This window comes from Eurytemora carolleeae, unplaced genomic scaffold (assembly GCF_000591075.1).
Source record: "Eurytemora carolleeae unplaced genomic scaffold, Eaff_2.0 scaffold1684, whole genome shotgun sequence".
Lineage (NCBI taxonomy): Eukaryota > Metazoa > Arthropoda > Copepoda > Calanoida > Temoridae > Eurytemora > Eurytemora carolleeae.
The window spans coordinates 2892-30076 of record NW_019397786.1 but is presented as its reverse complement, the minus strand read 5'-3'; the positions used below and the strand labels follow the sequence as shown (position 1 = coordinate 30076).

The 27185-nt window shown below is 34.1% G+C and overlaps 1 protein-coding gene across 2 annotated transcripts; it reads right to left on the bottom strand.

Annotated features, from left to right (window-relative positions):
* Positions 1 to 527: 527 nt before the first annotated feature.
* On the bottom strand, positions 528 to 27185 carry LOC111715896 (multiple PDZ domain protein). Of its 2 annotated transcripts, none has more exons than XM_023491294.1 (19): positions 27075 to 27185; positions 26034 to 26138; positions 25310 to 25509; positions 24569 to 24698; positions 22474 to 22706; positions 20904 to 21023; positions 20165 to 20557; positions 19833 to 19957; positions 17957 to 18139; positions 15549 to 17808; positions 15025 to 15164; positions 13794 to 13896; positions 11161 to 11282; positions 6878 to 7057; positions 5277 to 5327; positions 4545 to 4610; positions 2885 to 2976; positions 1395 to 2043; positions 528 to 1160 (listed from the first exon to the last, which is right to left on the bottom strand). In XM_023491294.1, the coding sequence occupies exons 1-18, from the start codon at positions 27101 to 27103 to the stop codon at positions 1806 to 1808; spliced, it is 4770 nt and encodes a 1589-aa protein (XP_023347062.1). In that variant the 5' UTR covers positions 27104 to 27185; the 3' UTR covers positions 528 to 1160; positions 1395 to 1805. The 2 variants fall into 2 exon arrangements, with proteins under 2 accessions (XP_023347062.1, XP_023347063.1); XM_023491295.1 differs by having other exon boundaries at positions 528 to 1114.

The window sequence follows — 27185 nt, the reverse complement described above, 5'->3', positions numbered from 1 at the left end:
TTATTAAGTTTATTTAGATTTTTTTTTCTGGATTTACTTTTCGAACCGTAAAGGGGAATTCTGAGACTTTATTTTATCATTTACGGTTTAAAAAATACGCAAAATACTAAGATAAACAACGGTTACGCTTGACGTTTTACCTAAAAAATGCACTGGATTTCTAAAATTTCTTAAAAATGAATTTTTTACTCAAGAAAAGTTTATTCACCTTGATCGATTTAAGTTTTTGTAAATTTTACCAACCTTTAACTTTCTTAAAATACGCACTAAATTTAATCAAGTTTAAAACCAAATTTGTACGAAGCCAATTGAATTTCTAAAATAGCAAGTTTATCAAATTTAGCGGGCACTCCTTCTCAAATAAATGTCAACGCTCAGTGACGTCATACATTATTCCTTCAAATTTAGAAACATTGAAAATTTCAAATATTAATTCAAGACTTCAGTAATATTCATTTTTGTCAGATTTATCATTATTATTATCACTACCTCACTCACTCTCTCTTAAAATTAAAAAAATGTTTAAGTCTAATAAGACGATTTATTCTATATACGTTAATTCAACATCAGTTCTACGTCTAAATACTGATACTATTATTTCCCTTTTATAATACGTAAAATGTTTGTCAAATGAAGGCCAAAGTAAGTAAGATTAGAACCATTAGAAAAGGCCAAATTTGATAAATTAGAAGGATTAAATTTAACTTAAGATGTTCTTCGCATAATTAGAACTCTAATATTTGTCTTTAAATAAGTTTACTGTGAATCTGCAAGTTTCAAATTAACATTTAATTTTATCTGGATCACCCTTACACACTAGTATTCACTATATACTGATGTATGTAAAGTAATCCTCGAAGAAAATTAATTAATCATCCATCTGCTAATTAATATAATGATAGGAACACTAATTACATGGAAGAAGATGTAAACAATATAACACAGGAATAGTAGAACTATTATAAATATATTTTTCTGGAAGATTTTTTGAAAATATAATTCGAGGACGAGCTCGGGTGATTTGTAAGCCATTTTAACAACAAGGCTACAGAACCTTGTTTTATGTACATTAACAACTCAACAAAATTATACAATTAAAGAACTTATTCATTAACTTGGAGTCCGAAATATTTTTGGTTCAAACTTCACTATGCTAATGTCTGCAAGTTTCCCAAGAAAAGAAGACGAACATTACCATACCGAAGTTTAAAAAAAGAGAAAGCTAAATAATACAATTAGTCCGCAGATAACACAGTTACTTCGATACTTGACCAAACCATTTAAAATTTAACCGGGCCTGGCCCATCGTACCAAATTTTCCTATCTGTGTATTCTATGACAGTACATGTTCCGTAATTTTGTATTCTCTCTATAAAATATTTCAGACTCCTTACATTGTACACTGTGTAGACTATGGGATTCTATAGATAGCTTATGTTTATGGAAATATCAAAGTATTGAATACTAAAAGGTTTAAGATTCACGCAGAGATAAATACAGGTATTGGAACTTTAAAAAATCAACTGTCATCCCTCAGATCACTGTAAAAATTGACATGTTTTTGGCTTCAGGGAGAAATCGAGCCGGTTCATAAATTGTTAATTTAAAAAACCATTAAATGGTATTGTTAAATTATTAAAAATCATTAGTGGAACTTTAAATAGTTTGTTTCTAATATGAGTAATACTGAATTAATGACAATTACAGATAATTTCTTAATCTTGGCATATTTATCCATCGTCAATACTAGTTTCCTATCTAAAACATGAAGGGTAGGAAGGATATTTACGACGTAACATATAAATCTATGAGAGGATTTGAAGAGTAACTGTTCCTTCACAGTTCTTCAGTATTTCCACCGCGTGCTGATGGGTCAACCCTTGCAGCTCTGTTCCATTCACGCTCAGAATCTGATCCCCACGCTTTAACTCGCCGTGCTCGGCGGCCGCTCCCTTCTCAAACACGGTCTTCACAAAAATCGGCATATCGCCGTGGGGAGAACCAAAACCGCCGACAATAGAGAAACCGAGATTGTTCTGACCTCTGAAACAAATAATATAATAATCTATATATAAATTTGGCTTGTCTGTCTGTTTGTATCCAATAAACGTCAAAACGGCTGAACCGATCAGGCCCAATTTTTTTGTGGGACATCACGTGACCACAGGGAAGGTTTATGAATGAAAAAAAATGTGTTTTAAAGGTTTTTAATTTTGTAAAAAAATTTAAATTCTTGAAAATCCGCGAATTTTTTTTTAAAAATCCGCAAAATTTTTTTCTTCTCTGTTTTATTATGTAAACAAAACGAACATGTTCACAATTTAAATAGAAGATGGGCGCGAAGCGCCCTAAAAGCCTAGTATAATAATATAATAATATGTCCGATTCACAACAACACCCATTAAAACTTAAATCTAATCAAGGGTGAATCATGTATCCACGTTCTTTTAAAAAATCTATTGTTTCTAATTGGTTTCTTTTTTACAAAAATGAATGGCGGATCTCTTCTTTAGAAACAATTGAGTAAATTGACATAATTAACCATTTTTCAATTTAAAAAATGACCTTATTTCTCACATTATTGATTAGAATAAAATTTAAAAGATATCATTGAGAATCGGCAATGCCCCTCAAATTTTTTAAAATTAGTTTTATTATAATACTAGCTGAAGGGCCCGGCGTTGCCCGTGAAAAAATCGATTTTTAGCCTATAACACCCAGAAGTGTCCAAAAAAAATGTCAGCTCAATTAGTCCAGCCGTTTGGCCGGCTATACGCAACAAATATATATATGCGAATGTATTGTTTTATTATATAGATTGATTAAAATAATTAAAATATTTATCAAATTTAAATATTATTTGAAATGATAAAAATCTGCCTACCTAATCAGAGATATAGTTTTCGGGGTCCCAGTAGTGACAACATTCGGGGGGAGGGACTGATCCCCTCCTATCCTCTTCTCACGGTTTCCAACCTAAACCAGATATCCCATTAAAAATCCTTGTTTTTTAAACTGTTTTTATTTTTTTATTTATTAATTTATTCAATTTGTACTAAATGCGTTTGATTTGATCATCAAATTATGTTAGAATTTGTAACAAATAGATAAAACAGTGTTGATTAAGGAATTAGTCAACATCGGTTCAATTAAGATAAGTTTAAAAAAAGTGCAACTATACCAAAGAAAACAGGATGACTGTAGATTTAAAAACACTTTCTCAACGCAAAAAAAAATCACAAGAAAGGAATATTAATTTATGTGCTTAACATTCGGGTGTAAGTAAAACATGGCACTTATATAAGAGATAAAATAGTTCTATACTGGTTTTAAGCTAGTATTTCCTAATATGTACTTAAACAAAATTTACTGAAAACCCAAACTCATCACTCTACTAAAACAGTGAGCAATCTCAGAACAAGCATTTCTACACAAATACAAGGAAAATTTATTTCAAAAGAGTTTTCAGAAAATTATATTAGGAGATTTATAATCTATCATGAATATTACGATCAAAGAAAGGATGAATGTAAGAATGAATGTAGTACTAAATCCAAAGTATCATGAATGAAAAAGTTATCCGATAATACTAAATACATTCAATCCATAATAGTCCATATAATCATGAATGAATATAATCCAGTATTAAGTCCATAGCATCTTGTATTACTAAGTCCATATAATCATGAATGAATATAATCCAGTATTAAGTCCATAGCATCTTGTATTACTAAGTCCATATAATCATGAATGAATATAATCCAGTATTATTAGGTCCATAGCATCTTGTATAACTAAATCCATATAATATTGAATGAATGTAATCCAGTATTTTTAGGTCCATAGCATCTTGTATAACTAAATCCATATAATAATGAATGAATATAATCCAGTATTACAAGTCCATAGCATCTTGTATTACTAAATCCATTTAATCATGAATGAATATAATCCAGTATTATTAGGTCCATAGCATCCTGAATAGAATATAATCTTGTATTACAAACTCCATGGTTTCATGAATGAACCTAACACGGTATACTCGTTAAAGCATGCTTTATACACAGTCTAATCCATCAAATGTTTGAGTAATATCTTAAGATATCTCAAGGGAATTAACCAGTGGTATAAATATATTTTCAGAAAAAAAAAAATCCTCCCAACCCAATGAAAATTCTTCTTCCCAACCTCCTTTTATTATTAACTAGTAACCCCAAAAGCATGCAAAGTATATAAAAAAAACCTCTGCGGGGTTGAAAAACATGAATTATAAAAAGATTCAGATACCAGTCTTTACAAAATATATTTTCATAAAGTAGGATTTCTACAGTTTGAACCCAGATTTCCATGTATTGCATCAATAAGAATGAGAATATATTATCTTAAATTTTGTCAAGATTACTTTAAAAATTGGATTTCTACAGTTTGAACCCGGATTTCCATGTGAAAAGTATATTATATTAGTTTTAGTCAAGAATAAGACCAAACTACCAACTCTTTTTGATCCATACTAAAAATGTAGATTGTAGATAAATATAAAATACCTTTAATCTTCGAACACACATAATAATCTTTCCTTGGGCCATCTTCAGAACAGGGGCTGCCTCCTCCTATATCAATGTAAATATACTTTACTGTGGTTAGTACAGAATTTTTTTTTAAAAGTTCATAGTCTGACGCGAAAATTTACAAAGATCATTTAGCTAAAAAAAGATTGGGATGGAAAGGTTCAACCAAGAATGGAGACCTGGCAACACTTCAAAGCAGTGCTTAGGATCCGGATCCGTTGGATCCACAAGATTTTGGCTTACTGGATCCGGATCCGGAGAAATATGCGGATCCATGGATCCGGATCCAAGGGGTAAAATATCAACCAAAAACTGCATAAGAAAACTTTTTTACTCCTATAACCCAAATCAAAACTTTTGAAAAAAGAGAGATTATAAAAATTTCCTCATTTCTGCATGGTTCATCAAGTTTTAGGATAAAAATAAAACAAAAAATTTGAAAATTATTTGTTGTTAAAAAAATTCAGCAAATCTTAAAGAAATGATCTGGATGGATTTGGATCCGGATCCATTTTTTTCCAGTGCGGATCCAGGATCCGCATCAAAATTAAATAGATTCTAAGCACTGCTTCAAAGTCTGTCCAGTCTCGTTGGTAGACGTGTAACTACCAAAACTGTAAAGATGTGTGTCCTCGATATTATTTTAGTTAAACATATTATTCTGCAGGCGTATTGCGTAAACTTTAACATATTTGAAGAAAATAATACCTGTGACGCGTTTTTAAGATCCTGTCCATTCACAGAAATAATCTGATCACCCTGAACAAACAAACAATAGATAAAGGAAAACTGCTTGAATGCCATGAAGTATCTTTCATGGATCTTCATGGGTATATCCTAAGAGCACTTAAAACAGAAGGCAGTGCTAGAAAGGAAGAAAAGAAGAATAGAAGAATAGAGGAGAAAATGGAGAAGAAAAAGGAGAAGAAAAGAAAAAAGAAAGAGAAGTAAGGACCGAAAGTAGAGGAAAAAATAGAATAGAAGAATAGAACGAAAAGCAGGGTGAAAAAATCGAAAAAGGGGATAGCATTGAAAAATAAAACGAGAAGTAGGGAGAGGAGAGAATAGACATGAAATAATAGAATAGAAGAATAGAACGAGTAGGGAGGGAGGAGAATAGACATGAAATAATAGAAGAATAGAACAAGTAGGAAGGAGAATAGACATGAAATAATAGAATAGAAGAATAGAACGTGGGGAGGGAGGGGAATGGACATGAAATAATAGAATAGAAGAATAGAACGAGTAGGGAGGGAGGAGAATAGACATGAAATAATAGAAGAATAGAACAAGTAGGAAGGAGAATAGACATGAAATAATAGAATAGAAGAATAGAACAAGTGGGGAGGGAGGGGAATGGACATGAAATAATAGAATAGAAGAATAGAACGAGTGGGAAGGAGGAAAATAGACATTAAAATAATAGAATAGAAGAATAGAACGAGTAGGGAAGGTGGAGAATAGATCTGAAATAATAGAATATAAGAATAGAGCGAGTACGAAGGGAGGAGAATAGACATGAGATAATAGAATAGAAGAATAGAACGAGTAGGGAGGGGGGAGAATAGAAATGAAATAATAGAATAGAAGAATAGAACGAGTAGGGAAGGTTGAAAATAGACATGAAATAATAGAATAGAAGAATAGAACGAGTAGGGAGGGAGGAGAATAGACATGAAATAATAGAATAGAAGAAAAGAACGAGTAGGGAAGGTGGAGAATAAACATGAAATAATAGAATAGAAGAATAGAACGAGTAGAGAAGGAGGAGAATAGACATGAGATAATAGAATAGAAGAATAGAACGAGTGGGAAGGAGGAAAATAGACATTAAAATAAAAGAATAGAAGAATAGAACGAGTAGGGAAGGTGAAGAATAGATCTGAAATAATAGAATAGAAGAATAGAACTAGTAGGGAAGGAGGAGAATAGACACGAAATAATAGAATAGAAGAATAGAACGAGGAGTAGGGAGGGAGGAGAATAGACAGGAAATTTGAATTTATAGTAAAGGAAGAAGAAAGAAAAAGGAAATTATGTTTAAGATTTTAGGGGATTAAAGAGGAAATCGAAATATTTCTAAATATTTGTGAAACTTTAATCATAAAATGGGTTAAAAAGAAGCAGATTAAAGAAAAGGGGAATAAAATATGAAAAAATATACAAGACAATTGACTTTCTATGTAAAGATTAAAAATATAATATTTAGTAAAATCTAAAATCCATCATATTTGATACTTATCAAGCAAATATAAATATTTGCAAGATGTTTAAATTTTCAAGAGTTTCTCGCATNGGGTTGAGCTAACCTGAACGAGTCTACCATCAACATCAGCAGCTCCTCCCTTCACCACCTCGGAAATAAAGACCCCGGGGCCACTCTTCTTCCCGACAATACTGAGGCCAAGTCCTCGTTCCCTCTTCTTGATGAGCTCGACCTCGAGGCTCTCGTATATCTCGTCGTCCTCACGGTGGATCACCAGACGAACCTCAAAATAAATATTTTCTAACTCTGTTGTCCAATGTATACAAATTCAAAGTAAAAAAAATCCGTGAATTTCACTACGATTCTGGGTTTCTGCAGTTTTTGTTTTTAAATAACTAAAAACATCGTTTCAGGTCTTCCAACTGCCGAAAAAATATGCGTTCCTAATCTCAAAAATGTGGGTATTTAATCTATTTTAATTTCAAATTTCTTTGCATTGTTTAAGTGAAAATAAAATAAAATGTTAATATTTTCGTTAACAAATGATAGTATGAGTTAGCTGTATTCACAAGATGTGAGTCATCATTCTAAATTATTTAGGAATAGTAGGAATAGTAGCTTGATACGTAAAGAAAGTTTGGAGAAAATTCAAACGCCCTGTTAGACTGTTGATACGTTTGGTTAAAGGGATTGTAAGCGTAATTTCAAGTGACCCTCCATGCAAAGATAGCATTGTCTGATTCACAATGGTACTCTAGATTTCCATGTTTTTGTTTATTTAAACTGATATTTTCTATGGCGGTTTCTCTGGAAAAGATCGACTTGCGCATTTATTGCTTATAAGAAATAATGGAGAAATTATTGGAGTTAAACATTTTTCCTCGTCAAATGAAAACTGCAGATCAGCTAAAAAACATCGCAAAAGTCAGAGAAAATTCAATGCACTTTTTAAAATTTTGTTAAAAAATTTTAATTAAAAAAAATAAATTGGAGTTATTTTTTTTTCGTCAGAAAAGTGACGCTTTCTTCTACATTTTGAATTTTAAAAAAATCCATCGTACTTAGTTTAAAAACTGTAAGCGTAATTTCAAGTGAACCTCCATGCAAAGTTGGCAATGCCCGATTCACAACGGTACCATTGAAACTTTTATCTGATCAATACTGTTGAAAATATTGTCAAGATATTTTCTGGATAAAAAGTGTTTTCATTCTGATAACTATTAGATATTTTCCTGATGGAGAAATGCGCAACTCACTTCTGTAGAGAAACCACAATTGAAAATAAATAGTTTTAACAGGGGCGTACTGGGAGAGGCCTAGAACCCTGTGTACCCACTAAACATGTCCCCGAGACCTTTTATATTATACATATTTTTTTCATTTCAATTGACAATTTGTCCATTTTAAGATAATTTTTCAAATTATTTCAATTTTCTTATTTACAATTTTTTCAAAATTATTATCATTGATATCTAAGTCATACTTGATTAGATAAAGCTTTTAAGGGTACTATCCCAAATCGGGAGTTGGAATCTTTTCATGGAGGGTCACTTGAAATTACGCATACAGTCCCTTTAAGGAATCAAATTCTACACAGTTAAACATATATGATATGGAATCCTCCGAACTATTATCTGGTTATTACTGTTATATATATATACAGGGTGCAGGGTGAGAACCAAGTTTTAAATAGTTCCTTTCTAAGAATAGGGCAACATGGCTTGTCTATGATGACATTAAAAAGGGGGGGGGGGGGGGTTCTTCATTTTATCCTGAAATTATATTTTTCCCCAGATAGGGGAACATTCATTGTATAAAAAACAATGAATAAATATTGTTAAAAGTTTGTGAGATCTTAACACTTCAATTATTCTAATGACTCTGTTTTCTACTCTATCAAAATAAATTTCTTTTTCACATGCATAACATGCTCCAAGTTCTACCATAACTTGTAAAGTGTCAGAGCAAATGGTTGCCTATTTTAAAAATGACCAGTGTCCGAATTTAATGAATTTGAGCCGCGTCTTAAATCCGCCAAAAACCGGTTTCAATTAAGCACCGGCTTAAATCTTCAAACACTTAGTTCAAAAGTTTCACAAGAAGTTCAAACGTTCTTTATCTATTTAAAAAAAGTATTTTAGCCCTGGGACTTCAACGATATCAAATTCCCATGTGCCCCCTCCTGAACATGTGACCCCTCCTGAATTCATCCCTGTAGGCTATCAATGTCTAGAACTCATTTTAATCCCATCTTTGTCTGGATCTTGTCTAATATTTTATTCATACTAATCATTTTCCAATCCTAGTATCTTATCTTCTTATATATTACTCGACACGTGATCAGTTTTTATGCTCTAAATAATGCTAAGTTTTTCTGAAGCAGAGCCGAGAGTTATTGCTTGAAACTAAGACTAAGTTCCATTTTCCCAAATTCTTCAAGGATTGTAAAAATGATTGAAATTATTGATATTAAATCAATTATTGACTAAACCATCATACACTCCCACCTTACAAGAGCTGAGCTGAAAACTTTAGAAAGAGATATCCTTAATCAAGATCGCTTAATCTTAATATCTAATGTACACACTTTTGATTATCTTTTTTGATATTTCTACTGTATAAGAGTTACGTTTGATAACAATTACAGATACAATGCTATATCGATTGGAATATAATATCCGATTGAATTAAAGTCAGCTGTTCACAAGCCGGCTTTTAGAGCATTTCGACAAATATAATCATGTTAATATGAAATTATTAAAAAAAATATTTTAGGACTATTGTCATTTTTAACGTTTAAAGTCTTAATAAACATTAATCCAAAACTTACGTTCGTTCAATCGATGTTTAGTTCAATTGATATGACACCATCAACACCAGAAATCAAAACCGGGTTTTCAAACGTTAAAGAGTACATCTTAACATGACACGCTGATTGGTTAAATTTTTAACTTCTTTCTTGGATATCGAATGCGTTTTAATATAATCTTGGGTTTAGTAAAACCAGGAGTTTAAGCATTAATCTTGATATCCACCATTCTAAAGTTTTCAGCTCTGATTCAGTCAGGTACTCCAATAACAATGAGATCATAGTTTATCAAACTTAGAACGTAACAATTTCCTTAATTTTCTCTGTAGCATAGATTCTAAAAAAACAAGCAAACCAACCATGCCATCATTCTGTAGAAGTCAAGGCTCAGCCTCCGTCAAAAATTATCGTATGTCACTTTTGTGAAGAAACTCGGCGAGAAAAAGAAGAAAATCTCATTTATCCTTCATCATACAAATATTTAACAAGTACCGTTGCAGTCCCTTTTAAACTGAAATGGCACTCAAGAAGAGGCAATTTATATTTATTTTAAACAGTTAAGCTTGGAATAGTGATCTGAGCTTAAACAATTGATCACAAACTCCGGGATCCTCTGTATTGTCTGAATACATCATGTTTAAGTCTGGACCTGTTCTTAAACCCCGCAATACACTAGAGTGACAAGTACTGTCCAATATATCAATCTGACTACAGGGGGTCCAGGTTTTAATAACACATAAAAATAATAAAACTCCTATTTTTGCATTTGGATTTTCCACTAATATGAACTCTCTAAGGAATGAAAGAATTAAATGAGACTTAATTCTTCCACCCCCTGTAGTTGATAGATTCTAGAGGTTCTATAATCCACTCTGTTCTTTGTAGAAATCTTCTTACAATTCAGCCAGATCGTTCGTTCATATTCATTTTCTCATCCTCAATCTTTACATTTGTTAATTTTCCTTCTAGTGGTATACAATTTTATCTGTGTGTATGTGTGTATGTCACAATGGGGAAAACTACCTGGTAGGAGGGGGACATAACGTTTTTTAAACAAACTTATCTCTTGTAAAATGTCCAGGGGCTTATTCAAGAATTNTTCAGCACCATTTTGGCCCAAAATGCCCCTGAAACCATAGATTTTACTGATCCGGGGGAGGGGCTGAGCCTCCAAAGCCCTTCCTCTGGCTATGCACTGTTCTTTTGAATAAAATAATGTCTCCGTAAATCTCTATGGTTGGGGGGTTACGTGAATACTCAATGGTTCTCTTCTACTATCTTTACTTTTGTCAAGATTTTACAGAATTCTTCTTTGAAACTCCACACTTTAGCTCCTTTACCAGAGTTAAGAGAATATAATACACTAGAAAACAAATCAAAAATGTAATTTAATTTTATCTATCTATCTATCTATCTATCTATCTATCTATCTATCTATCTATCTATCTATCTATCTATCTATCTATCTATCTATCTATCTATTTCTATCTATTCTATCTCATCTATCTCATCTATCTCATCTATCTATTCTATCTAATCTATCTAATTTTATTTATCTAATCAATCTATTTATCTACCTTGTTTGGTGTTTGTCTGAGTGCGTGTAGCGCAAAACTATGCGTAACATTTCTTAGATCTTCCTTCATCACTTCCAATATTTGATCTCCAGGGCGTAATCGTCTATCCTTGAATGCAGCTCCTAAAATTAAAATAAGTTATTTGATTAATTATGAAGATGCAAAAAAAACGTAAAAATATAAAGAAATGTTCTAAACGCGTGAAAAAGTTTAAGTTTTGGGGGATTCCGTGAGAAGTAATCCATATATGTGTATTGTGTAAACAAATATCATGGAAATACTCAAAAATTTAAAACTTAGTGACCTCTAGTTTATGATTTATGGCCTCAATTTAATTCAATTCAATTAATGAGGCTAGGGAGGTGTCCAATTAGGCTAATCATAATCATTTATTACAATTCTAAGGGAATTCGCTGAAAATCAAATTCAACTTCGTTAACATAGAATCTTGGACGTATATATGTTTAAGAGACCACAGAATTTTATGTAACCAATTTTGATAAAAAGAAGACATCAAATATCTTAAAAAATTTTGATTTCGAACACAAGAAATGATACAAATAAAAGATTCCTCAACCCCCCCCCCCCCTTTCTCTTTGGAATTATCTTTATGAAATCATATGAGGAAAGTTGATGACGTAATTGAAAATCCTTAATATTTATTTAAACACAGTTATATAAGTTACAAGCCGAGATAACTTTGAACAATGAATACAACCCCCCCCCCTTCCCTCCACTCTAACAACAAATTCTAAAGTTGAATTCCTCTTATTCCTCTGTTGAGTTTGAAGCCTAGTTTCCATCGCATTGAGACGGCCCAATGATCCATTGAGGTTTACAACCCTATTCAAACTATCTCAATTCTAGCTTAGTAACTCAAGCTTTATTTTATCTACAGAATCAGAATAGTCAGATTTTTCTAAATAGGTTTTAAGTTTTACAGAAGGGGTTTTTAGAAGCTTTACAACTGCAACCTTACAAAATAAACAAGATAAACTATTTTTTATACAGATTCAACTCAGATACTGATTTATCTAAATATTTGCTTTTAATATTGTGAATCTCTCTGAGAATGGAGATGGTGGGGCAACAAAGGTTTTTAATGAAATGTTAGATAAAGAAGATGGAAAGAATGCATTTAACCTAAGGTCATTTATCTCAAGTGTATTCAATCAATGCTTCAAGATATTTAACCTAAGATCATTTATCTCAAGTGTATTCAATCAATGCTTCAAGATATTTAACCTAGGGTCATTTATCTCAAGTGTATTCAATCAATGTTTACAAGATATTTAACCTAAGGTCCTTTATCTCAAGTGTATTCAATCAATGTTTACAGATATTTAACCTAGGGTCATTTATCTCAAGTGTATTCAATCAATGTTTACAAGATATTTAACCTAGGGTCATTTATCTCAAGTGTATTCAATCAATGTTTACAAGATATTTAACCTAAGGTCATTTATCTCGAGTGTATTCAATCAATGTTTACAAGATATTTAACCTAAGGTCATTTATCTCAAGTGTATTCAATCAATGCTTACAAGATAGAGAACACGTGTAAGAATGGAGCAAAAACCAGGTAAATTCAATTCTGGATTGTGGATGAAAAGAATAGAATTAGCTATGCCTGCCATGCAGTAATTCCTTAAAGTATAATTATATTGTAAAACTTTCAATGATTTGATATTTGTATCATAAAAAAAAAACTTTTCGTTCCATTCATAAAACTTTCATTATCAATAGTCATCAAATTAAGTAAACAAATTAATCTGAGCTTGGAACCGATTCAAATTGGTTTAAATGAGTTTAAATCTTTTATGAAATTGAAAAATAAGCTCAAAGAGGGACTGTAAGCGTACTTCAAGTGACCCTCCATGAAAAGATGACAATGCCCGATTCACAACGGTACTCTTAAAAGCTTTGTCTGGTCTAGTATGAACTAGATATCAATCACCATTTATTATTTTAAAAATTGATTATTTTTATTATGGTTTCTCTCCTAAGCGACTGGCGTTACTGCAGCAAAAAAACCCGTTAAATTATCGGAAATAAATAATCTTAAACCTAGAAAAACTACGTGAGCTCCAAGATAACAGATCTGATAAATGTTTCAAATGTATAATTTTGAACCGGGCTTTGTCATTTTTGCATGGAAAGTCCCTTGAAATTACGCTTACAGTCCCTTTAAATAAAAAATATTATACAACTGAATCGTTAATTCAAAATATCCCATCTCTGTAACATCTCTCTGAGCCAAGGTTGTATATAGGGTTAGATACTTTGGATGCGCTCCTATGTAGGTAAATGTCGTCTTTATTGAAATGGACACTCAAAATCCTCATATGACGTCATTGGTACTTAAACTAACAATCATCACAGTTAGCAAATATTGATTGTGCTAACAAGTTTGAAACAAAAAAATGAAATTCTAATTCAAGTTTTCAATTTTTGAGCTTATTTATATTTAGTGAGCGGCAAAATTTATTATTCTTTGAAATAAGCAGTGGCGTCATCTGAGGATTTAGCGTGTCCATTGCTATAAAGGGCGTTTTTACCTACATTGGAGCTCATCCAGAGTATCTTGCTATGAGCTGATCTTGAACCTTGAACAAGAAAATCTAGTCTGTTACCTGCTTCATACACCTCATGGATAAAGATTGCTCCAAGGAGTGTATCTGACCCTCCAACTATAGACAGACCGAGTCCCATAGGTTTCCCTTCCTCATCCTTGTCCTAGTAAAACAGAAATTCAGGTTTTAACCATTTCAAATATTTTTTATTCTTTTTTTTATTTTTATTTTTTATTTTTATTTAGTTTTTTATTCTTTACATAAAACAGGATAAAATATCATAATCCTCATTTTATTCTTTCTGTTTTTCTGAGGATCAGAGTAACTACATGTTGACAAAGTTTAAAGATACTGGAATGTTCGATTCAAAACTGTACCCGATAAAACTTAGTTTGACCAAGTATGGTTGAGATATCCTAATTTAAAAATCCTACAGAATGATTATGTCTGAAATCAAAGTGACTTAAGGATGAAATTGTAAGCTACTAAGATAATCAAAAAGGTGTCAAAATTCCAAGAATTCAACATATTTTAAATGATAAAATCGACGTTTTCTTACTCATTGCTACTCAGATAGGGGGGTTTAACGACGTGAATTCGAGTGGATAAATTAAATATAAATATATACCCCAAGATTTGTGTTAAGCATAAATTCCAATTGGCGGAAACCCTCTGATGTGATTCTAATTTGTTGGTCTATAAAACCAATCAACTGGCACAACTTGAGAATATAGGACCATAGGTCTTCTCTCTAACCCTTGAAAAGCGACAAATCTCTCTTCTACTCCAATCCTTTCAACAGTTCTAATCTATTAAGAACAAAATTTTAGTATAAAGGGACTATAGACGTAATTTCAAATGACCCTCTATACTGAAAGGGGTAAAAGGGGTAAAAATTAGGCAAATGTCGTCGTCTTCTATACTGACAAATGATAAATTCCTAATTTTCCAACTTAACAGAAAAACAAATTTAAAATAATCATTTTTCGGTGCAGAAAGATGGATATCTTTTTCATTCTTGATCGTTAAAGTTTTTTCCAATGGTAGCGCTGTGAACTGAATAGTGATCAGTTATACATTGGTTCGCTTATCAAACACATTACAGGTTTGTGGACATTTCAAAACTATATCCTGTACAAGTTTTGAATAATTAATTTAAAATATTTAAAAACTCAGATTTTTTGGTACCCTTTTTAAGCGCAAGTTATTGCCCGTCACTATTCACTAGGATTGAAAACTAAATCCCAATTTATAAATCCCTAAACCCTGAATCTAAACTAATGATCTCTACCTTGATGATCTCAATGACGGTATCATGTCCAGGAACTATCTCACAGGTTGTATGATCGATCTTATCCTTGGCTGGCGGAGGCGTTGCTTTTCCGCCGCCAGGAGATCGTCCGCCGTCCCGTTCTCCGCCTTTAGCAGCTCCTGAAAAAAGGATCGTTAATGCTACCATACCGTCCTAAATCCTTTATATTTAAAGATTCTCTCAAATGATGAATTAAAGGAAATATATGACAGAAGAGTTTGTTTTAAATCTTTCTGACAAACAATCTCAAGAACTGACGAGGGTCAACCCAGACCGAAATATATTTTCAATAAATGTGGAATTAACATCTACTTTTTTTACTCTACAAAGGTTTGGTTCTTCATCACAATTACCGTATTTTAAAAGAAGTGCTTTAAGAAGCTATAACATAACATTGACTAGCAACTTTTATGTTAACACTTTTACAGCACAAACGTATCCAATCAATGCACCAGGGTTTTTGACAAAATTAAGAACTGCCCCTTTTAAGACAATTTATTTACCAAGGTTTACTGGTTTAGGAGCAAGAACAGGTTTAGGCGGAAGCTTGGGCTTCTCTGGGCTCTCAACCCTAGTCTCTGGCAGGTTGGGGTTCGCTACAATAATCTTGATTTCTCCATCAGTTTTCTTCAAAACTTTAGCAGCGGTTTCATAGCTGGCTCCGACAAAATCCTCTCCGTTGACGGAGAGAATCATGTCTCCGACGAGTAATCCAGCAGAGTCGGCAACACTACCATCTTGAAGATCGGATATAAAAACTCCAGTTCCTGCTTCCGGATGCTTTCCTTCAATAATCATGATTCCAAGTCCGGTTTCTCCTTTCTTGAGAGTAACCTGTCTCAATCCCTTGTACTTCCTGTATCTGTCAATAGGGTTCTCCTCAAGTGTTGTGGGGAACTGGATCACGGGTTTAGCTCCCAGGTTCTCCAGGGGATCATCCTTCCTCAGGACTACGAATGTAACTCCGGCGTCCGGAAGATTTTTAATGACAGAACTTGCGTTGAGATGAGATCTGTGAAGAAGGACAATCCCGTTCACCTCCATAATAATATCTCCAACCTTCATCTTCCCGTCCCTGTACGCGTTTCCTTTAGGGTTAAGTCCTGCTACAATGACCGCCATTTTAAGACGATCCTTGTGTCCGGCCAGACTTATCCCTAAACCTTCAGTTCCTTTGTTTAACCGAATACAGTGGAGATCTCCGTGTTTACCATATTTACGATTTATCTTCTTCATAGTATATCCGTAATCGTCCTCATCCTCAGAATCGTTAATCGCTCGACCCAGGAATCCTGCCGAGGAACGATCAATCGTGATCCCATTGCTCAGGGTTTCCTGACCTTGTTGTTCCGCCTCATCAGAGTCGGTGGAAGAATCGGAGTCCGTTGATTCAGTTCTTCTGATCGGACCAATTCCAGGTACAACTAGCTCGGAACGGGGGCTGGCAACAGGTGGGTCGGACAGGGTCTGAGAAAAGCTCTCATTAGCAAACTCTTCTGGAGGAGAGAAATCTTCAGTGAGGAGTAGGGAGGGAGGAATAACATTCTCTTCTCCTCCTATAGTTCGATCAAGATCATTAAGAATTGTCTCAGCTTCCTTCTCAATATCATCCTGCTCGTTGATGGTGTCCTGAGATTCATTGAAACTGTCCTCAGTCCAAAGATTGAGGGATTGAACCACTAGATGGAGAGGGTTCCCAGATTGTCTAATCACCTCGACAGCTTTATCATGAGACGCATGTCGGATATCTACGTCTCCTACAGCAATGATCCTATCTCCAGTATTGAGTTGACCCGTAGCTGCAGCCGGAGAACCGTCCAGCACATTCTTTATAAAGATTCCTGTCAGCGCAGAGCTATCTGAACCCTCCGGAGCTTCAATCTTTCCTCCGACAATAGATATGCCTAAACCTTGGTTTGGAACACGCTGGATGATTATAGTTCTCTCCGGACCCCAGTGTTTAGAAGGAGATGAAGGAAAGTATTCATCTTTAGAAGATTGGCTGAGTTTAGATCTACCAAGACTTGGGGTTCTAGATTTTGGGAGATCAGGAGAGTTCATACGCTCGGAGAGGAGAGAGGTTCTAGGTGCAGCTTCCGGTGGACTTAAAGGACGTTTCTCTACGGGTTCAGGGTCTGTAGAACTTTCACTTACAGTCACATATTTTAGGCTTATCCTGTCCAACCCCTTCCCGGCAACAGATTCTGCAGAGGAGAATTCAATCTCAGGGGAGACAAGGGGAGCAGGTTTCATTTCAGATAACACTTGTGGAGTAGGTTTCATTTCTGGGGATACTGGCGGAGTAGGCTTCATATCAGCTGTTTCAATATGGGAGCTGATTGAGATAACGGTTGTTCCGTTGGACCGCTCCGAGACAGCACTAACTGTGGCAGTTGTTAGATCTGTGCCAGGAATGAGAGATCGCTCAACGGAGATTGATCTTGATCTCCTGGAATGTCCGGCCGTCTCTTCTTCGGCCACTCTCGTCAGCATAGTTGTCCTGAAGACCACGGCATCCTGGGCCGGAATATAGGTAATCGGCACCTGTCCACCCTGCGGTACCAGCTGGGTTCTCCGGAGAACCGCCAGAGCTTGGTTCTGAGATACTCCCCGCATATTCTCATTGTTTACGCTCACAAGATAATCTCCAGGTTGAATCCGCCCGTCCTTTGCCAGGGTTCCGCCCCTGGTCAGGGAACGGACAACCATTCCGTTCACTCCACCGTCTTCTATATCCACCTGGAGACCAAGAGTATCTCCGTCCTAACAAGAAAAAAATGTATAAAACGTAATTTGAAAAGAAAAAACTATTTCTAAGAACTGAAGATTATGCAGGACTAAGCCCTGAGCATAAAACTTGAAAACCAAAAGTCTAAAAAGTTTTCTGCTAATTTTTAATCTTGGAGCAAACCTTAATTATTTTAATCCTCTGTTCTAGAGCTGCGGGTAGAGGAGGGATATTATCTGCATCAGTCTTCTCCTCGTATCTTGTCTCAACCATGAGAGAACCCTTGGACGATCTTTCCTCAAACTTTGTCTCAAAAACCTTGCTCGTTCCACCAATCAACCTTTCCGTCGCAGGTAGAGCTATTCCCTGATAACAACCATTCATATAATTATTTGAACTGACTTTCACCGACCCCCCCCCCCGGCCTCCACCTTCCCCAGGAAAAGGATGAAATAGAGGGAAGGGGGGGGGGATTCTAAAGTATTTACTCTAGAGACGTTATCCTGAGTTGGTAAACTTTAATCTTTAAGAAAATACTAAATATGGAGAAAACAAAAACTAAGAAGAGTCTCCCCTGGGCGCAACAAAATTAGCAGGTCTGCAATCTTTTAATAATTAGGTTTGCGAGTTTATGCACTAATGCATAATTAATTAGCAGGGTTAAAACTTAATACTTTGAGTAGATAGAAATTCAGGCCCGTAGCCAGGGGGGGGTGCAAGGGTGCAGGTGCACCCCCCTTTCTTCTGAAAGAGGGGTGCAATGATGAATTTGCACCCCCCCCTTGTCCCATATAAAAGAAATTGTTTCTAAAATCTAGTTATAAATTATATAGCCCAAGTAAGAATTGATTTCCAAACCAAATTATAATCTATTTGTGCATTATACTCATTGAAAGTGTGACGGAGTTTTTGTGTACTCTCTCAACTCAACCCTTGAGTCATGTCTCTCCTGTGACCTATCGCAACTAACAGTTGATCAGTACACTCTGTTGATTAAATATAACACAACATCAAAATTTACTCATATTCATTTAATAGTTGTTTAAGTCTAATTAAAACAGTATGATTTATTAATTATATGCATAGAGTCCCATGTAAATGAAATGGTAATCTCCTGTAAACTTACAGACTTTTAGCCCCCCTCCCCCCGCCCCCTTGACCTGTGTGCTTTGTTTTATGAGTCTGTTTTTTTTGAGGCATTTCCATGGTGAGGGGTTTCCCCCTTGACCCTTGAAAAGCTTTTTTTTAAATGAATAAGAAATAAGATCATATCATTTTCATATTGCAAAGTCAAAGTAATAAATTATTACTTGACTCTGTTAGTTAAGCAGTACTCTCTTAAAAGCTCAAATAGACTAGTTAAAAAGGTTAGCCTTTATAGTGTGCATTGACAATGTAATAAAAACAACCATATACCACTGTAAAACCAAACCAAACATTGTTTAAAAAAATCATTAAAAACCCCCCCAAAAATTTTTTCGCCTGCAGCGCATCAGGTTGCACCCCCCCTGGTCAAATCCTGGCTACGGGCCTGAATAAATAATGCGTTAAGATTAGTTTTAATATGAGATGTTGTAAGGATTACAGTCTACAGAAATAACAGAGGGATCAGAGACGACATTTAGGAGGAGGATATGGGTTTCAGCCCCCTGGAGCATTGAAACATATTGTTTCAGGACCCAGCTTAAAATAAGTTAAGTCCTCAGTTCTGTGTTTGTAAGGATAGAATTAGATTAAGATTGAATTTTCCAACGTGTAACTTCTATGAAAGGTTTTCTTCTAATCTCTTTTCTGTTAAATATATCCTCTGAAGTTGCAGGATTGTAATCTAAAACCTTTCAAAAAGGAAATATCAACAGTCACGGAAAATAAGAAGGTCCAAACCAAGGAAGGAAAATTCTTAATCCTAAAAATTCCAGAAACGTAAACAATTAAATGCTTTAAATGACACGTCAGTAANCAAACCAAGCCACCTTATCCGACCAATCTTAGTTTCCTAACAGGGTTTAAGACAATTTAGAGAACAATGTTCTGAAGATTTATATTTATGTGAGGTTTCCTTTTGTTCCGCTCTAACCGGAGAGGATTGGTTCTCCGTATCCTCCGAAGGTAGCGGAGAAGTTGGGAGTGGAGGAGGTAGATCTGGGATCTCACTGGAGATACTTCCACGCCTATCCTTCTCTCCTAAACAAGAAAATTAAACACCTTTTATTTAAGAAAGATGAGCGGAGGATAGAAAAAAAGAATGTGCAATATTAAAGTACGTGTTGTCAAAGAAATGAACATTGTAATGAGCATAAAAAAATCATTATTCATTTTAAAATGATTACATGACAATGTTCCTAGTGAGCTGCATAAGAACTTTCCCCCCACTTCCCATCCAAAGCGTACCTGGATCCGTTTCAATATCTGATATTGCACTCTGAACCTCAGTATTATCCGTTGTATCCTCCTCTGTTGGACCTTCTCCGATCTGACTATCAGGTACAGGTAGAGGCTTAGCTACTCCTATCCTAACCTCTCCCTGGGGAGCTCCCTTCAGAGCCTGCACAGCAGTATCCAGGTTTGCGTTCTCTAGGGGGGTATCATTAACAAACATCAACCTGTCTCCGGGTATCAGGCGTCCATCCTGCTGAGCTACTCCGCCTGGAACCAGAGACCGGATAACAATAACGGTTTCGTGAGGGTTCAAGGGATCCTGGTAGTCCAGGATACTGAAACCCAATCCTCGTTCAGTTTTCTGCAGGGAGATGGTTAGAATGTCATCACTCCACATTGCTAGTCCTGGAAGACAAGTTTAATCAAATCCTTTGGAAAAAATTTAATTGCAGTCATACACAAATCAAATCAAATAAGACTTTTAGGGTTGTCCTGCATCCATTCTACAGTTTTAAGATGAAGTTTCAAAAGAATCTTACATAAGGCTGAAAAATCTTTATATTTGTTTCTAATTTAAAGCGTTGAGCAGGTTTTTATGGTACTTATTATCCCAAGGGTAAGTAAAATACTTTAAATACCTACCTGAAGGAATAAAAGTTAAAAGGTAGGTAATATTGTCAAAAGTAGTAATTCCAAGTTTAGGTGATACTTGACAAGAAAAGATATTTAGTTTGTTGAGTGTGGGGATTACCTGTGAGTGGTTCTAAGGATTTAGATTTAAGTCTTGACAGGACAGCCGAGTCAGTGGCAGAGCTAGATAGTGAACCATCAGACTTTGCTTTCACTAGACGCTCGGATACAGGGGTTAAACCTAATATATTATACAAGTTAACAAAGGGTGAAAGAAGAGAATTTAAGGATCCGAAAACATGCTGATGCTAGAGTTTCCGTTTTTTTCGGATCAATTTGAATCCGTTGGTTTCGGCCGAATTTTCTATGCTACCGGATTTAACTGTTGTGTTAGCAGTTGTTCCTGGTAAAAACTGCATATTCAAACATTAATTAGAATTGTGTTACGAATTGATTCAAATGCAAACACGATTTCTTATTACTTTATCAATTAATCATGTATGATCTAAAATCAATCGAGACCGCAAAATAATAAAATAATTTTGGTATAAATTATATATATAAATAAATCGGGAAATCGGGAATATAAGACACTTTTTAAAGAGAAAAATGCCTACGAAATCTAATTCAAAAAAGGTTGCATTATAAAGATGTCTTGAAGAGAAACAAAGACTAGAGTCCCCCCCCCTCTATTTATTTCTGTGCACAATGCACATTGTTGTTGGAGAATGTTAAAGGGTCGGTATATCGGTTTTATTGACAGATCAAATTCAATTTCAGAGAGTAGGACGGGCAGGTTCAATCAATCAAAGGGACTGTTCTCTATTTTGCTCAGGGAAGACAATATTATCTTTTATTGAAAAAATCGTATTAGCTCTTGGAGAATGTTTGAATCTAAAATTGTTTGGGGAAACTGAACATCCCTTTTATCCATATTAACAAGGAAGTACTCGCACAACATAATATAAATTAAAAAGATCTTAAACTTTTGCACCCAAGTTTAGTTTATATCTAAAATTAAAACAAAATATTATGATGAAAAATTTCAAGTAAATGACGAGTATTCCCATAATCCTTTTTCCTCTAATTAACTGTGAACTAACGATGCATAAATTAATGCACTCTGAATTAATTACCTAACAATATTTACTGCACTTTAATACTTAAATGCAAATAATTTCAGAAAACTGCATTTTTAAAATAATAATATTATTAAAACAAAAATAATAGTGTGGACAACAAATGCAAGCAAATGCAATGATATAAATTCTAAACATTTTTGTTCTTCTCAATAGCTCTTTAATATAAGAAGCTATGATTGAAAACATATAAGGTATCAAGCAGTTTCGTTAATGGTAATTTCTGTCTTTTAAAGTTAATGTTAGTTAACGATATCAATTTTATTAATGGCGTTAACGGAAATTTTTCAACAACCGTTAACGATACCATTATTGCAGAATTAACGTAATTTTTTTTTACAAGTTTCATGCAAAAAACGAAATTCATCGTTAATTTTTTTCTTAAAAAACGGCTAATCCGTTTCGTTAACGATTTAAAAATAACGGTTTTGCCGTAAGCGGAACTTATCCCAGCCCTAATCTTAAGTGCAATATACTTTAGTTTGACGTCAGGAGATTAAGACACGTAGATAGATAGATAGATAAATAGATAGATATCCAACTACATATTACCTGATACAGGGGCAGGAGAAGGAGTCGGAACAGGAGAAGGAGAAGGTTTATCCTCCTTCACCTTACTGCAAGGTCGCGCACAAACCAACCTCACGTCCATCGGTAATTCCTTCAAAATCGTCACCACGTCGGCGTGATAGAGTCCGAGGAGCTTCCGGCCGTTGACCTCCAGCAGCTCATCTCCACTCACTAGGTTCCCGTTCTGACCGACAGGCCCGTTGGGTAAAACTGATCTAGATAAACCAAAAATTAATACATATTTAATTATTTATTATTATCATCCAAGAATAAAATTAATAATTGTCAATTTTTTTGGTTTAATTATGCAATGGACATTCCAAAAATGTACAGTTTAATCCCGAACTTCGAAGATATTGAAAGAATTAATAAAATGTCGTCTTATCGGTTTATACTATTAAACCTAAACATCAGTAATAAATAGCTCCATATAATTATTTAATTAAAAACTAAAAATCTGCCGAATTCTATTATCCGTATGATTATAAAACGACATTTTATAAATTCTTTAGATACGTTTGAAGTTCTGGGTAAAACTGTGGTAAAACCAAAAAATTAGAATTTCTCCCGGAAACTTTATAAGCTCCATTCTTCAATCCTGATTTCAAGGATATATCATCCTTATATTAGAGTCTGGCGGTTCCGTTCTTTTTAGATTATCCTTCGTCAATAGCCATTGTAAGATCTGATATATCTATGGAAAAGATAAGAAAAATGTGACTTTATCGTGGAAATATCACTTCTTGATAAAGATGTCTTAAAACTGTGCATTAAAAATTACGGAGTAAAAATGATTCGATGAAAATATCCGTGATCCTTGATCAACGAAATGTTATCCATTTGAATCGGACATGCTACTCAAGCCTTGAAACAGTGGCTTCCCTCCCTTTCAATAAATATTCATTTCATCTGAGATAAATTATTTCTATAAAAGTTGTTCAATTGTTAGAAATAGAATCCTGAAAAGATTCGTTTTGCATCAATTTTTGCCATTTCCAACTTTGAAATCTTTTTTTAACATGTAACAATGCACAAACTTTGATTATACCCTTAAACTTTTTATTTGCCTCTAAAAACTTTTCTCCAGGGAAAAGAATTCTTAACACTGTTTGTTTCAATCCTCCCTTCCTTCCTCCCCTTTTTCAGTAATCCAATTTTGTGAAGTTAATCTTTCCAAATTCCTGGAAGTAGATGGGAGGGGGGGGGGGAGGGTTACAGAAGGGTAAGAACTGAGGAGTGAGGAGGATCTATAAATATTAACGTTGTTTACAAACAAAGCAAGAGAAAACACAAGCAAGAAATCTTTGTTTAAGAGGAAACATGATTAACGGATTTTTTCTACGTCAATTAATATAAATAACTTACAATTAAGTGTGCAGGACAAATAAAGACTAAAGAGTAGGAAAAATAAAGTGTCTAGGACAATACGTTTTCCCCTATCTGTAGGACAAATGGCATAGCGCCAAAAACATAAATAATAAAAAGGCAAAAAAATAAGTGGAATGTTATGTAAATACAAGTAAAAGTAAAAAGTGGTATTTAGAATTGAATTTGTTCGACCAAATAATAAAACTAAAAAGAAATTTCAAATCCGGGAAAATTACAAATCCCTGGAATTCCTTTCACCAAGTTAATTGTTCAGAAGATCAAACAATTCAATTTAATCCTTGGTGGAAAATATTTTCATTTCTAATCTGCGAACAAATAAAAGGATTTTATTTTATTTTATTTTCGAATAAAATTCTATTGAAAAATATTTTAATCTAAAAAATGTTATATTACAATCGACGTATAATATATCACAATAGTAAAATACATTTCTATCACCTATATTTCTTTAATTAGTACAATAATTAAGCTCTGTTGAGCTCTTAGCACCTTACTAGCTTAATGACACGACGTTATCTTATACATTTTTGATCAGATTAAGGTTTAAAGGGTACCGTTGTGAATCGGGCATGTCCCTCTTTTTAAATGAACGGTCACTTCTCACTATGACGAAAGTCAAGCTAGAAAATATTTGGATTAGTGGTTCCTAAAGAGATTACCACAAAAAACTTCCATGCCTAGTTAGTACCTGATATAATGATGAGGGTTCTGTTCTGCACCATCCACCTTCTCTACAGTACCCTCTAGACTTATCCCAAGACCTCCACCCTCCTTATACTTGGAGATTTGAGCAACAACTATCTCAAACTCAGGGCCAACTGAATTATCATCAATTGTCATTTAAAACATCGCTTGGGATGTGAACCCAACTTTACATGGATCTAAACTTTCTTTAAATAAGTCAATTCACTCAACTTAAAATGTTTAAACCAAGCTAAGAAAATCTCTTTAGTTCTACCGAGTTCTCCAGGCAAAATTTGAGGCAAATCGGTCATGACATTTTTGAGATGTAACCGGACATACAAACTGACAAACAGAGATGACTACTTTATAAATAGACGACTAGATAAGGAATCCAGAGTTGCCTGGAAACTAGAAGTTCTCTTTTAAAAGTCAGCCAACTCATTTCAGAATTTCTATACTAGGCTAAGCATATTTGACCGTGATTCCAACGAGTTACGGAATCAAAATTTTTTATTTGAGGCCAATTCGTCAAGGGGTCATTGAGTTATGATCGGACATACAAACTAACAAACATATGAACCCACAGAGATTACTGCTTTCTAGTAATGGATATTAATACAAAAATCGTTGAGAATCATTCTTCGGTTAGTGGTAAAAAACACAAGTTTGCAGAAAACCCTATTTTTTCTGTTAAAGTTGAAACAAAGAATAAAAGGTATTAATAATAAAAAATAAATCTTCTCACCAATTTTACTCCATTTCTTCATTATAGCATCAGTAACCTCAGCACTCAATTCTCCAGCATAATCCACACCAGCCTTTGCCTGAGCCTCCAGCACCTCTTTCGGAGGCGTAATATCCTCCGACAGCAGAGAATCCGTCCTTTTCGGAGGCGGAGGTTTATGTTTAGGGGACTTGTCGCTGACAGGGCTTCTTAAATCAAGTCTAAAAAAATTCCAGTTTTTAAAAAAGTTTCACTTTAGTATTGCGAATTGTGGGTTACTGTGAAAAAAAGAACAATTAAGTGTAATAAATTAGAGAAGTATGAAAACAGAACGAAATAAAATTGGATTTACTTTCAATGAATTTAGTTTTTAACTTAAGCTGTCATTAAGCTGCCACGCCACCTGTTAAAAATCATGTTATGAGTTAAATAAGTTCGAGGAACTGATTACTCGCCACAAACTCTGATTTTTATATCCATATAAATATATTTGAAACCTGATAGTGTAAACTGTACACCTTTGATATTTTAAAGGTTTGACTATCTGATCTTAATTTAAGGTCTTCGATTTCAGGCATATGTCTGGTAAAATTAGAGTTTGAGGCGAGTAATCATTTTCTTCATAATTATTATGATCTCCATGATCTAAATCGAAAATTGGATAAAAAATTGAAGGAAATCCATCAATGACTACTAACGTTTTCATTTTTAGCAAACATGAATTTTACGAAGATTTGTATCATACCCAAAACTGGCGGGGTTGGCAGTGGGAGTAGGAGCAGCACTGCTCGCTATTGCTTGCTGGAGCTGTTCAAACTTTAATCCGTGAACATATCTTATCAGCTTCAATCTAAACATATCCAATCAGCTTTGATCTAAACATATCTTACCAGCTTCAATCTAAACATATCATCTCTGCTTCAATCTAAACATATCTTATCAGCTTCAATCTAAACATATCTTATCAGCTTCAATCTAAACATATCTTATTACCTTCATTCTAAACATATCTAATCAGCTTAAATCTAAACATATCTTATCAGCTTCAATCGAAACATATCTTATCAGCTTCATTCTAAACATATCTTATCAGCTTCAATCTAAACATATCATATCAGCTTCGATCTAAAAATTTCTTACCAGCTTCAATCTAAACATATTTTAACAGTTTCAATCTAAACATATCTTATCAGCTTCAATCTAAACATATCTTATCAGCTTCAATCTAAACATATCTTATCAGCTTCAATCTAAACATATCTTATCTGCTTAAATCTAGATATATCTTATCAGCATCAATCTAAACATATCTTATCAGCTTCAATCTAAACATATCTTATTAGCTTCAATCTAAACATATCTTATCAGCTTCAATCTAAACATATCTAATCAGCTTTAATCTAAACATATCTTATCAGCATCAATCTAAACATATCTTATCTGCTTATATCGAAACATATCTTATTAGCTTCAATCTAAACATATCTTATTACCTTCATTCTAAACATATCTTATCAGCTTCAATCTTAACATATCTTATTAGCTTTAATCTAAACATATCTTATCAGCTTCAATCTAAACATATCTAATCAGCTTAAATCTAAACATATTTTTAAGCTTCAATCTAGAAATAACCTTTTTTTAATAACAACCGCTAAATGGACACTATTCTACACTACCCTACGCTAAAAATCCAGTTTTCAATAATAATACTTTCACAAACGGTGCCTACTATTTCTCTATTATGTATTACTAAAATAAATTGTAAACCCCTGCTCCCTTATACCTGACAACTGCTCCAGTTGCTCGAAGCATCTCCACTGCTTGTTGGTTGGTATATCCATGAAGGCTCTTTCCATCAACTTCAACAATCTGGTCGTTTACCTCCACCTGTCCA